Source organism: Lepisosteus platostomus, chromosome 15 (genome assembly GCF_059453375.1).
Source record: "Lepisosteus platostomus isolate fLepPlt1 chromosome 15, fLepPlt1.hap1, whole genome shotgun sequence".
Classification (NCBI taxonomy): Eukaryota; Metazoa; Chordata; class Actinopteri; order Semionotiformes; family Lepisosteidae; genus Lepisosteus; species Lepisosteus platostomus.
This window is the reverse complement of record NC_142625.1, coordinates 23409961-23423209: the sequence shown is the minus strand read 5'-3', so window position 1 is coordinate 23423209 and position 13249 is coordinate 23409961. Positions and strand designations below refer to the sequence as shown.

General features: G+C 39.0%; 1 protein-coding gene across 3 annotated transcripts in view; it reads right to left on the bottom strand.

Annotated features, from left to right (window-relative positions):
- The window catches only part of lama5 (laminin, alpha 5), an 84788-nt gene extending 79121 nt beyond the window's left edge, over nucleotides 1-5667 (bottom strand). For all 3 annotated transcript variants that reach the window (XM_088608254.1, XM_088608251.1, XM_088608253.1), the window contains exons 1-2: nucleotides 4940-5667; nucleotides 349-501 (exon numbers count right to left, since the gene is read on the bottom strand). In XM_088608254.1, the coding sequence (XP_088464380.1) occupies nucleotides 349-501; nucleotides 4940-5212 (426 nt within the window). In that variant the 5' untranslated portion in view covers nucleotides 5213-5667. The remainder of the gene's footprint in view (nucleotides 1-348; nucleotides 502-4939) is intronic.
- Between the last annotated feature and the right edge of the window lie 7582 nt (nucleotides 5668-13249).

Below are 13249 nucleotides of genomic sequence, written 5' to 3'. Positions count from 1 at the left end.
AGCATAAAGGCACGAACTTCCAGATTCAGAGACAGTTTCTTCCTACAAACTGTCAGATTACTGAACTCTACCCCTACCACTGGCCCACGCTGATGATTTTTTAAAGTTGTGTGTTACTTAAGTTCTTATTGTTGCTGCCCCTGTTCTGCGTTGATGTTTTTGGTGATTCCTTTAATGTCTTTATATTGGAGCATACATGCAAATAAGCATTTTATTGCACTTGTGCATATGACAAATAAACTGAACTGAAGTGTGATCACAAACGTTTATATCGCACCACTGGGTTTTGACTGCTTGAGCAGGTTGTGAGCCCCTTGGACTCCAGGGGCGAATAGGGAATGCACTGACCTGTCCCAGATCCAAAGTAACGTTGACTTCATTGTAGTCCAGGCTGCGGGACAAGGGTGGGCTCTGCCACCAGCGCTCTGTCCCATCGATGGCATTGGTGCTGGGGTGCGCTCGGTCACTGTCTCCTTTCATGCACGTGTCACAGTACTGACCCTGAAAGACACAGCAAGCACGTGAGACTTTCAAGAACAACCAGGAGGTTTTCATCAGAGGCGAAACGGTGTCTCACAACACTGATTCTAAGAAGAGGATTTTAAAATCTTGGAAGAAACTAGGGCAGCGGTTAACTGATTCTCTCAGTTGAACTCAAAGAGCCTCAGTGATCCAAAGTTCAACTAGAACAGAAGACAGAAGAATTCCAAGACCAGGTCTGAAAACAACTGAAATAGGGGAGCCATGCAACTTAGAAATTCTGAAAGATGTTTAATGAAGTTATAGACTAGATATGCAGACTACAGTATATCTGCATCACTGTAAAAAAGGGGATTATATAAAGTCAAGAAATGAGCAACAAAACTCATCCCAGGCCTTAAGGGGAAGACTTATGAGGACAGACTGAAGGATTGTATTCGTTCTGGTCTCGAGAAAAGATGGCAGAGTGGAGACTTGATAGTGTTTAAAATTGTAAAACAATCAATAAGGTTGATCCAAATAATTGAACAGTCTGGAGCTACGTTTGGGGAGCAAAACTAGAGGGAATAACTGGAAGCTTCACAAAAACCAATCAATACCAGAAAACACTTTATTATGCACACCAATATCAATGCATGGAGTCTATTAGTGAGTTATTCTGTGGAGGAAGAGGTGCAGGAAAATTATAAGCCTAGGCTTTACATTGTGATAGAATCGCTTAGTGTATATGAAAATGACAAGCATTCCATTGCTAATGTTATCATCATCAACTTTTCTGATGAACCACAGTTAATCCGAATATTTTCCTGATTAAAGCTAACTGGACAATATTAACTTATTATAAACACTCCTGTTATGGACCACACTTAAATTTCTTAAAATAGAACAACTGCTCATCAATTCACAGACAGGCATGGACCCTGTTGATATTGTGAAAATGAAAAAAGGAGGGAGAAATAATAAACAGCAAAACTTCAGTTTGTAGTCAGACACTGTAGGTCTCCAGTTACATTACAGGTACTGCCCTCTAATAAAGCAGTGAAGTTAGTGTCATTTTCAGAACACTGCACCGAACACAGAAGTTAAAGTTAAACAAGTAGGTGGGTGAACACTGCCAGTGCCGATGTCTTCACAGAGGTCTTTATCAGTCCCGCTATCAAAGCCCAATTTAACAAATTATTGAAAAGGCTGAAAGGGAAACCTAATCCCTTTGAAGTTCCAGAGTTCACAAGGTGACATGCACTTCTGAGTTCATTATTGCCATTGCAAAATCCCCACATTGAATGTTTCCTGTTCTTGACTTATAAGACCAAGGAGTGCCACAAACACAGTACACTGACCTTCCTGCTCTTGTCTCTCGGTTCTTTAGCAAAAAGGAACCTGTTTTAACAAACCAAAGACTGGGTAAAAGGGCAAAGGACTGTTTTCTAAAGACTTTACAAGACTGTTTTTAAAAGGCAAGCATTAAAAATGCTTGAGAAACAGAACAAAGGTCTAGAGTTCTTTTATACTGTATAACTAGAGAGTCTCAATGTCTGTTCTGTGCAAACAGAATAGAGTAAAAGTAGATTAACACAGAAAATGGTCTAGCTCTTCTTTCAATGTGAGAAAAACAGTAGCAAACACATATGCATGATTAAGAACATATTACAATTTGTATGTGTTCTTAATATTTTAAATACAATTTTGCTTGCATGGTTAAATAACTTTTGCTAATATATTCCGAAGACTATTCCTCTGACAAAACAGACAAAAAAGCTAGTTCCAGCAAAAGAGTATCCTAAAATAAAAACTGTGTGCTTCCACATCATGCTTAAAAAAGTGAATTATCTTTAAAAATAGATTCATGTGAAAATAGTATGACAGAAGACGCTCTTCTCTCTGATACTTTATTGCAAATGGAAAACTACGCCTTGATGTTGGCTTGGTTTATAGACTTGACTTACTGAAACATTGGTGAGAAGAGATGGGAAAATTGAAAGCACCTCCAAACTCCTACTGTTTTTAATTAGTAAAAAACATGTATTCCTGAGCCAGAAAATGGGATTAACTACACCGGATACAGAAGGCAGTTAGTAGTAATATATTAAAATAATCTACCAAAGAATTTTAGCCAAGTGTTGAACAGGACCTAACAATTTCTCACACCAGCATTCCAAACATTTTAATAAAATTTATAATAACTCATACAAGAGAATAGAAATAAAAATAAAAGCACTCTTGTAAAATCCAACCGGATCTAAAATAAAATCTAAATCTTGCACTTAACTAGCAATAGCCTCAGTTAAAATTCTTGCTTAGATTTTTAATTATGAGCAAAGCTGCAAGGATACTGGCTATCCAAATATGTTTTTTTAAAGAAAGCTAAACAGCCATGTAACCCAGTGCAATACATTTTTGGGGTTAAGACTAGTTCTTGCAATTCCATGTGAAGGGGGGAGGACTGGTGCCCAGCCTGCCGATTTAAATGTAGCTGCTGGTCTCTGTAACATCTGCTATGATGCAACGTTGCAGACGTTTCTTCCTGATGACATGCTCAACTTATCTCAAAGACTCTTGACATTTCAGACTCAAATCCATTTCCCTGTCTCTCTCTCTGGGTATGCTTGTTTTAGTCATCCTATCATTCCCATGTTTTATATCAAGACAGATGTTTTTAAAGACATCAAAGTTATACATGTAGAATATATCTGACGCTGATTAAAACAGAGGTCTTTTAGAACTGGTTTTCCAAGTCTTTCATACCTACGACATATACCTGAAACAGTGGGATATTCCTGGGAATGTTCCTTGACAAATACTGTCCTGAGGATTAATCTTAGTTTCTGGCAATGGACCTTGAGGGACTTTGCCTTAGGCGGTCTAAAATATGAGCTCCTTGTATACCATTGGCATTCTCTTTGATTTGATCCATCCATCATCCCAAACTCACAGGCAACAATTCGGACAGCCACACCCCAGCTTTCCAAAGCTTTATCTGGAAATATTTGAAATTCCTCAAGGAAATGCCCTGAAGAAATGAATTGCTTCCTTAGATTTGTGCCGTTAAAATATTTGGTACCTAAAAGATCCACTACCTAGTTTTGTGGGGACAGCTCACCAAAAAAATATACAATGACTTTTTAAAAAGAAACGTTCTTGGAGAACTTCCTATTTCGGATCAGAAATAAAGCACTTATATCATTTAAACCCTGTTTAATACAGATGTCTTGATATTCGTGATTAGAAAGAAATTGAGCCTAAAGCTCAAATGTTAAAGTACTGTGCAACCAAACTGACTTGTCCTTTTATCGACATTAAAAAACCACTGCAGAACAACAAATTGCATATGCAAACAATTCCAACCTAATCCAGTTCAATTATTCGCAATGAAACTATAGAGTGCAAAACATAATTACTAACCCAATAGACTCCTTAAGGATTCCCCTTCAGTAATTGTCACATTTACTTGGCATGTTGAATGAGCAATTATGTAATTTTTACTAAGTAACCTGACTGCAATAATGCAAATTAATTATGTGTCTATATAAAATCTGACTTTTGGAGCCATCTCAGACAGCAGAATGCCTAACAAGCAGCTTATAAGCTAGTGCGTAATATTTGTAAATGAAACAAATATTTATTTAAAACCGAAGCTCATGATGCAAAATTATTTCGTCTTTCTGTAGTTCAGTCGCGGTAAGCAACATTTGCTCCAAATTCAAAGCTTAGCTCCAATAAACCGTGTTGTATTTACAACAAAGTACTCAAAGAATTCTATTGAAGTTACACTTAAGCAAGTGCAGGGCAGGTGTTTCAGCTCTTGTTCTGTTTTGTATCCCAGCTTCTGTAATGAGTTGTTAAATCGCTTTTTACCTCGACAAAAAGCAAACTAATGGTATCTGAAACTCAGATGTGGTCTCTACTGAGAATTGGCATGGTTTTAAGAAATCCCAGGCGTTGATAGTTACAAAGTTACTACTCTCCTATGCCCTGCTCAACAGGGGCAATGCGGAAAAACGTTTACAAGCACGCGGTATTTTCGGGTGTCAGCCCAATCGTTTAACCTCTCGAATAAACGTGGTCAACATCTTAATCGGTGATTATTTTTATAGCAAATCGGTGGCTTTCGGTCGTCCTTACCTGCTGTAAGAACAACTTTAATGTTTACAGGGACTATCTCAAATTAACGTTTTTAATTGTGCAAGAAATGTCTTGGCATTAAGAGCCCACTCATTCATTTATTTATTTTTTTTAAATCTGCACAAGCGCTTATTGCAATGATAATCGACTTTACTTTGGTGAGTTAAACCCTACAGAACGGAAAAGCGGGTATTTTATGTCTCCCGGAAAAAAAATGGACAGCAGCTCAGATGTCTAAGCATGAACGTCTTTAGAGCTCATTGTTTTAATATTATATGGGTATACTCTTCACATTTCCAGTCGTAGTCAACAGCAGTCACTCTCTACAACAGCGTACCTGGATGGTCTGGCCGGGATCCCCCGACACCGGCCCCCCTACGAGTTTGCAGTACAGATCCCGAATTGCTCTCCCGTTTTCGTCTTCTCCACAAGTTGCGGTGGCCGTGATTTTGGTGCCTTCAGCTAGATTGAAATACGGGGGATGCAAACTAAACCCGTTCACTCCGTTTGTCGGAAGCTCCTGGCCATAAGCCCCGGATAAAAAGCGGATAGTCGCGAAACAGCAGATGGAAAGGGATATCGCGTTTATTCCCACCGGTCCCCTCGCCATCTTCACCTGGGAAAGCAAGACTAACTAGTTCGGGATGGATACAGTAATAAGGCGATCCGGGCCGTTGATTAGTTCATTGTCCGGTAACTGCACAAGTCCCGCAGCTGTAGGGCAGTACTTTGAAACTCCGCTGCCAAGTGAACTGTAGTGGACTGCGGTCCCAGAGCTCCGCTCATCAGGGAGATCTAATCAACTGATGATGCATCAATTTGAGCTATCCGACTCAGTCACCCCACCCCCTCAGCTGTGGAAACACCACAATAGATGGCAGGTTTTTTTTTTGTTCAGCAGACGCACACGGCTTCGGGATTGCGCGACTGTAATTGCATCCTATTTGTTCTTGGTCTGAAAACTGACTCGGGAAGGAAAAACAGCCACAGGAGTTGTCCGCGGGAATACTCTATAAATATTAAGACGTTTGCACGGAACAAGTGGAAGTATTATCCCGTGCCATAATTCCCGTGGATTAACATAAGAGTGGAACTCGGGTCACGCTGATTTAATGAAAACGCTGCCAAAGTGAGGGAGGCGTCCAGTGGGTGGACGGCCTTTTCCTTCCCTTTTCTGCCCTAAAAATATCTTATTTGTGCGGCTCTGCCCAAGCCATTACGATGATAACCAAAGCTGAGATTATGAGGATGGGAAATGCCCAAGGTTAACAGGATATACATTTTTCCGAAATTTAAGGGAAAAAAAGTGGTAGAACTTGAAGTATTAATGCAGTGTATGTAGCTGAGCTGCGCTTTACAATTTCAGATGTATTATTCGCTGTATTTTTAGGCTCCCATGCATAACAAGTGGTACCCACAAAGATCTATATGCCCTGCATACCAATGAAGGCAAATGCTGCATATGTTCAAGTGGCCCATACTGAGAGGGGCAAACATCATGCAGCTACATCAAACAGCCGCTTAATCCTTTTCGAAATGAACACCTAAACGTAATCCGTATATGAGTTAACTGCGAGGTTTGACTGCTTGTTGTATTTTACCACAGGGCGTGTGTGCAACCCACTCATCGGGAGAGGCTAGCTAGCTAGCTGTGTTGGGCCGAGCTAGTCCGAAATACTGTATAAAATCTCCGGAGCTGAGAGGCCGTGTGGAACATCGAGACACCAAGTGGTCATCGGAGAGCTCTTGTTAAAAGTCTGCAATAAGCTGTTTCTCCACTCATTTTGTATTGTTTCATTCTTTTAAGGTTTATCTTTTTTGGAAAAAAAAGGCTTTATTGAACAGAACGTCTCCGATGGAACATGTTCAGTAATTGTGAGCATTCGGAATTAGCAATCAATTCTGCGTTCACTTTATGTACTAAAGGTGCCCGGTTTAATATACGGGATAGGTCTTTTCGGAATATATTTGAACTACACGTACGAACGTACAGTTCTGTTGCTCAGAGATAAACAAAAACAAGAATTGAGTTTTTCCAAGAATGTTGGGAGATCAAATTTAAAAGCAAAAACGGAGAACATCTCAGAGATTGAGCAAGAGCTCCGTGTTAAGTCTTCATCTGTTCCCGCCAGGATAAGTGTGCCGTGGGATAGAAAATGTTGAGAAACACTTGACACAAAGGAAAAACTGGGAAGAAGTGCATTTAAGAGCGAGAACAGTATGCAATTGACAAGCCTCAGAAAAGCAAAGCTAGCTGGGTGTGATTTTAGAAAAACATAACATGCATTGTTGAAATTGTTGTAAAAGGTGAAAGGGCCAAACCTTCTAGTATTTTAGTCAACCGTCAAAGAGAGAAGCAGATGCTTTTGAAAATTTGTTTTACAAGGAAGTCTCCTTATGTTGATCTTCGAGATGAAATAAAGCACCCTGACTTGCAGACATTAAACAGGAGCCATGAACGTGTCACGCACGGGGGCTATTTATTAATGCTGAAGAACAGAAATAAAATTTCTGCTAATGTACAATCCAAGTTAGATGACATCTAAATAACCACAATTAAAAAAAAAACACTTACTATACTTCACATAGAACTACAGGAAAAAGCAAATCACAGTTAGGGCAAAGGAATTAACAGGAATGCTTCTGTGAACACCTGGGCCACCACAGCCCTGTATCTAATCTACAGTACCTGTCCAGTTAGGTGCAGCTCTGAGCAGTCAAAGGTGTTCTTGACCTTTTCACCAGTCATTGATTCAGTCAGTCACTTTACCTTAATTAGTCAGCAATGAAGTACTCTTCTTTCAAAAATATATTGACACTGGTTGTAAGGTCTATTTATCTTTCAGGGTTGCCTGTTTATTGTGTAGTGTAGTGCCACTCTGTATGCAGCACAGACTGACAGTATCATTTTGTGGAAAAAGGAAATTTTAATCTAATGGTTGTGACTGCTGACAGCCCAGGAGCTCACCATTGTGCACCAGTCTACAGCAGGGGTCTCAAACTCAATACCTGGATGGCTCTGTGGCTTCTGGTTTGTGATTCACCTGAGCTCTCAGCTACATAGTCACTCTGATTCTGTAATTAACTGCACAACACCAATACGTCTAGCCAGCTTCTGAGGTAATAATAGGTAACTGCACCTTTAACAAAATGTTTGGTGTACTTAATACTAAAACTTCCATAAGAAAAATCCTCTCTATTTTGAGCAAATAGGTTAACTACTCTGCAAAAAAAAGTCACTAGACTTTTTTTTTTAAACCCATTTCCTAATCTCCTACAATGTGTTTATATAAGCAAATTTAAGGAGCTTAATTATCAGCAAAGGAGTGGTTGAATCAACAAGGATCTAGATTGACAGCTGAAGGGACTGAGAAGAAACCTCTCAGTATTTTTCGTCTTTCTTAATGTTGCACATTTCTCATTTACACATTATGAAGCTTCGTTAGTTTACAAAACAGACCACCTGCATTTTAATTACATGGCTGTTTTCCACAGGAGGATGATGTAGTGCAGGTGTTTTTTTTTCAATGCCTTTGACTGCTGGGCTGTCATCCAAAAGCTAAACACCAGGCTTTTCTCAAGCACTCCTTATTCCTGTCATCTGAAGAGGTGTCTCTCTGCTTCCCGTATGTTTTATGCCTGATTTGATTCACATGCACGTTTCAATAAATAAAAGACTTCAGATTACACTGGGAACATTTCTGCACTTTTTAAAGAGGTGTTTGGCGAAGCACTGGGTTTGCCTCCGGTGTTTCTAGTAAAGGGTTATAATTATGCTAAAAGTAGACAAATGTGGGAGAAAATACAGTTCAAAGAGATTGTCAAGGTAATAGTTTTGAATGTGAGATAATGGGTTGATGCATTTATTCAATGTTTAGAGACACACTTGGTGAATTAACAAATGGTTTATAATAAAAAGAAAACTGACCAGTACAAAGTAATATAACATACAGATTTATAGCTGCCCTGTTATTTTTAAGTCATGTTGATGCCGAACAAATATGCCTCCGCCCAGTGATAAATATCTTTAAAATGGTTTCGCACTGTCTCTAAAGTTTGAGCAGCATCATATCTAATCTAAATCGTTACAAGTGTTTTTTTTTAATCTCTTAGCTATACGATAGCAAATAAATCTGTACATTTATATAGCATTCTTCTTCCCAAAGGATCCCAAAGCACTTAACACGGTGGGACCCACTTCCTTCACCCACCACCTGAAGTACAATGCCAATACCTGCCTAGGTGAGATGCAGTGGCCATTCTGCACCAAGAGCCCCACTACACAGCCAACTGGATATTGAAGTGAGCAACTCACTTTGCCAGTTTTAATCAAGAGGCAACATTACACAGGCCAGAATGTTTACCATCAATTTTCATGTCTTTGTGTGGATAGCAAAAAGAAGGGTGAACACATATAGGCTTTTAATAGGCTCTCTCAAAAGATGCCGGAGACATAGCCTGCACTCCAGTGAGAGCGCTCAGAGTCTCCAGGGAAAGACTTTCATGTATTGACCTTAAGCTCTGAGGCCTTTGACAGCAAACTGGTGGGGTCACTAGTGTATTTAATTTAGGATGACTTGAGCCAGTCGTTAATGCCACATGGTGCTCATTAACAGATAAATACCAAGTTCCAAGGTTAAACAGTCACAAGTCAATAGCAGCCATTCAGGAGAAGACTTTATATACAGAGGAAGTGCCCTAGTCAATCAGTCTGTAAAATAGGTGTGAAATAAATAGAACAAAGCTAAAGCGTAAGAACCAAACCTCATTAATGTACTTCATGAATTTAAATCCAGTGCAATGAGCATTAAATATTACAGTTTATTCAGTATTTACCTACCTGCTTCCACTACTGCCTCATCCAGACTCAATGCACATTGTCAGCATGTATGTTCTAGTATGTTATGATTCTAATAGGACTTATAATTCTGTTTGATATGGAATGGACAAAGCTGTCAGTTTCCCACTTTTTTTACTTTTCATAATTTTGGTTACGGTCTTTTAATGTACTGTATGTATTTTACAGGGTGGCATGGTGGTGCAATAATTAGCATTGGTGTCAAAGCTGGGGCCCTGGGTTCAATTCCTGGGATGCTGTCTGTGTGGAGTTTCTGCCCGTGTTCGTGTGGGTTTCCTTCGGGTTCCCCAGTTTCCTCTCACAGTTTGAAGACATGCTGGTAGATGAATTGGCCCCGTGGAAGTGTGTCTGTCCTGCGATGGACTGACATCCTGTCAAGGCTGTATCCTGCCTTGTGCCCACTGCTTGCCAGGTTAGGCTGCAGCTCTCCTGTGACCCTTTATTGGATACTATGAATAGAAAATGGACAGATCTATGTATTACATCTTTCGTGCGTGTTAAAGAATTTTTATCTCATTGCATTGAACCGGATGAAAAAGGTAAAAACTGTCACTCTCTTTACATTAGAAATCTGTAATTCTGCAAAAACCCATCCTGCAATGAAGCAAGGAGGTGGGGTGCATTTTTGAAGTTCCTGGCACACATAACAGAACACAAGGAAGTTACCGCTTGGTTTCTCACATGGAAAATTGGATTCATGGCAGACTATGAGCCCCATTAATCACAAAGCTAATGGAAAATGGAATAAAAGTGCACACACTCAATTACTGCACCCTGTGACGTACACTGCAGTAAGCACACCATTTAAAATCAAAGCAGGCAAAGGAGCTGCAAGTAGTCTATGAATAGAAAATATTGTGGATAGCAAGCACTTTAAATTGAAAACTATGTCAAAGGCACATGAATACACTAAAATTCAAGTCATCTGACCAATTCAGGCTGAACTGTTTGCCGGATTGGGTAATTCATTTTTCATTTCCATCGGTTTCAGAATGTCCCAGATCCAAAATTGATTTTTCATTCTCCAATAAGACACTTTAAACTGGCAGGAGCTAGAAAAAATCAGGAGAGTTAACAAAAGTAATGACTGTTCTTTACTCTCTACTAAAGAGCAAACAATAAAGAAGAGGGATTTTAACAGCAACAAATTTATGACATTACTGGTACCAGATGAGCAGTTGTTTTAATCTAGATGTGGAATAATACAGAAATACTGATACAGCTTTCTAGTGATTCAATAACAATAGCAGTTAAAGGCAAAAAGTGTTATTGTACGGCCTAATTATTAAAACACAAAAATACAACCAAAAGATTGTATTGTAAAATTCAGTGTAAAAAAACAAATGGGTGAGAATCTGAGGTTATACACAGGAGTACAACCTCTCATGTTCATTATTTGAATGTTTTAAAAAACAGTTGAAAGGAGTGGTGTCAGTTTAACAGGTACTCTAATGCCCATAATTAATTTTACTTGATGCTGTTGAAAAATCCTTTCACAATCTGACATTGGCTGTGACTAATCTCATTTTACAGCTATAAGAGTGTTGATAACAAGGCCTTTTACAGTACAAACAGTAAATGCTGTCCCCTGCATTAAAACTCACCGAAGGGCAATGCGCAGAATAATTGCAATTTAGACTTGAATTTATGTTGCAAGTCTGTTCTTGCACTCCTACCCCCTTGAACAAAAAAACATGACAGAAGGAGTGTATCTGGTTTCTACAGTACTGTATGATTTCATAGTTCATGTATTTCAAAAGATACCTTAAAAACAGTTTACTTATTAGTGGAGTATTAATCACTCACTCATTCTGATATCCCTGTCTAGATTTTTAAAGTTACTGAATTAGTCAGGCCAGGTAAAAGAACCTAGGCTATTACTGTTTCTCAATTCCCTCTCATTGCTGACTGTTCAATAATTACTATTAGAGCCACACACTGGAGTCCCCGCTCAAAGGTCATTGCTGGGATCAATCCAGGTTTCCAACTAAAAACAAACACTCCAGGAAAATCAAAAACCAAACCATTGAGATCGTAGTTTTACCCCGAACTGTGGCTTGATTGAGACCTCTAAATGTCTGAGATTAGACTTAATTCGGTTGAAAGGGCTGCGTAATCAGTTTGTGACATGATAAGATTGTATTTAGTATTTTGGCATTGGATTAGTTTTCTAAGTGTCCTCAAAACAACCTTTCTTTTTTCTAGACACAATAAAGAGTAACAAAGGTAACAATATCACAACTGAGATGTCTGGATGTTTTGAATGAAGCCAGCGTTCCCGAGAGCATCCCTCATCTCTACTATTAGGCGAGTATGAAACAGTTTTGTGTTATAGTTTGCCTTTTGAAGTCTCTGGGGAGCTGAACTGCTGCCACGGTAATCCACAAGAAAAAAAAAGCTTTGATGTCTCTCTCAGATCAAGTACCTGCATGTAGTATTTTGTCTGTAGAGTTCATTTTAACCTGTTTTTTTGGTGGCCCTTTACGTTCAGCTCCTTTGAAGTTAAATGTGTTAAATACATCCAATAGATAACAAAGAAATCAGCACATTTCAAACGCCAGACAGGCAGGGGAATTCATGGCAAACAATACAGGTTCTTTAGTGTTTCCTTGATATTTCAAATCTGGAGGAATTTGCTAAATTATACAAAGTAAAAATCTTTAGTTTATTGAAAAGCTGCAAAAAGACCTTATAAGGTTTCAAAATAAGATCCTGAATGGCTCATGTGAGCGCGTTTAATTTGTGCAGATTTAGCCCTCGAGCTCAAGTCCAAGTAATGTTGCATTGTGGATCCTATGCTATCCCTGCAGGCACAAGCTGAGATACCAGTCCATTGCACACGTGGGACGATCTAGAGAAGTTTCCCTTACTAAAGCAAAGTTTGCAAATTTGTGCAAATAACCTTACTCGAGAGTACAATGGTAGCATCCCACCTAGCATACGAACTCATGGCCATCCAGTCCAGAGCAATCGCAGTACTGCATACTGTCTTCTTATTACAGCATCTATTATTCTGTTGATCAGTTGCAAGAAGTATGGTCTCTGCCCCCCCTCCACCACCCCTGAAAGCAACAGAATAAATCTGTCTAAAGATTCTTGTTAGGAATGTACACACCTCCCTACCAACTGCCAGTCATTGTCCATTAAAAAAAAACATTTTTAAAGAATGACTTTTGGCATTGGGTTCATGTTTCTGCATGTTTCTGGTGCCAAATAAAATGCATCTTTTGTATAACCTAAAGCACAAAGGAGACCCTGATACATACCTGCCTTTTCACTAATGACAAAGGCCTCTTCATGGTGATTGTAATCTATATTTTTTAGGCAGCAACAAAAGGCACCCTTAAGTAAGTTTTTTGTTCTCTGCTTTTTCCATTAAGGGAATGTTAGACATACAGTAGATGTATATACACACATCTGTGCAACACAGCTGTCTGTCTGAAATATGGTCAATTTATCTCTGTCGTTTGTTTAGATAGACAAGTCACAAGTTCCCCCAAAGCACTTGTCAGCATTAAATCACACCTGTTTTTTGTATTTCAAATAAATCATATATTGTGCTGACATGAAATCCTTCAAAAAATATAAAGAATGTCCAAAACAAACGCATCACACTTCCCAGTGTTTTTTTCATATTGTGAGATGAAATGTTCCCTGAGTACTAAAGAGAACAGCGAGAATAGACCATTGCTTATGGTCTAACATTTCCAAAATTACCATATTAATGCAATGGACTACAGCACAATTTCATACTGCATGTTTAAATGTTACAAATATTCTCTTCAAAGC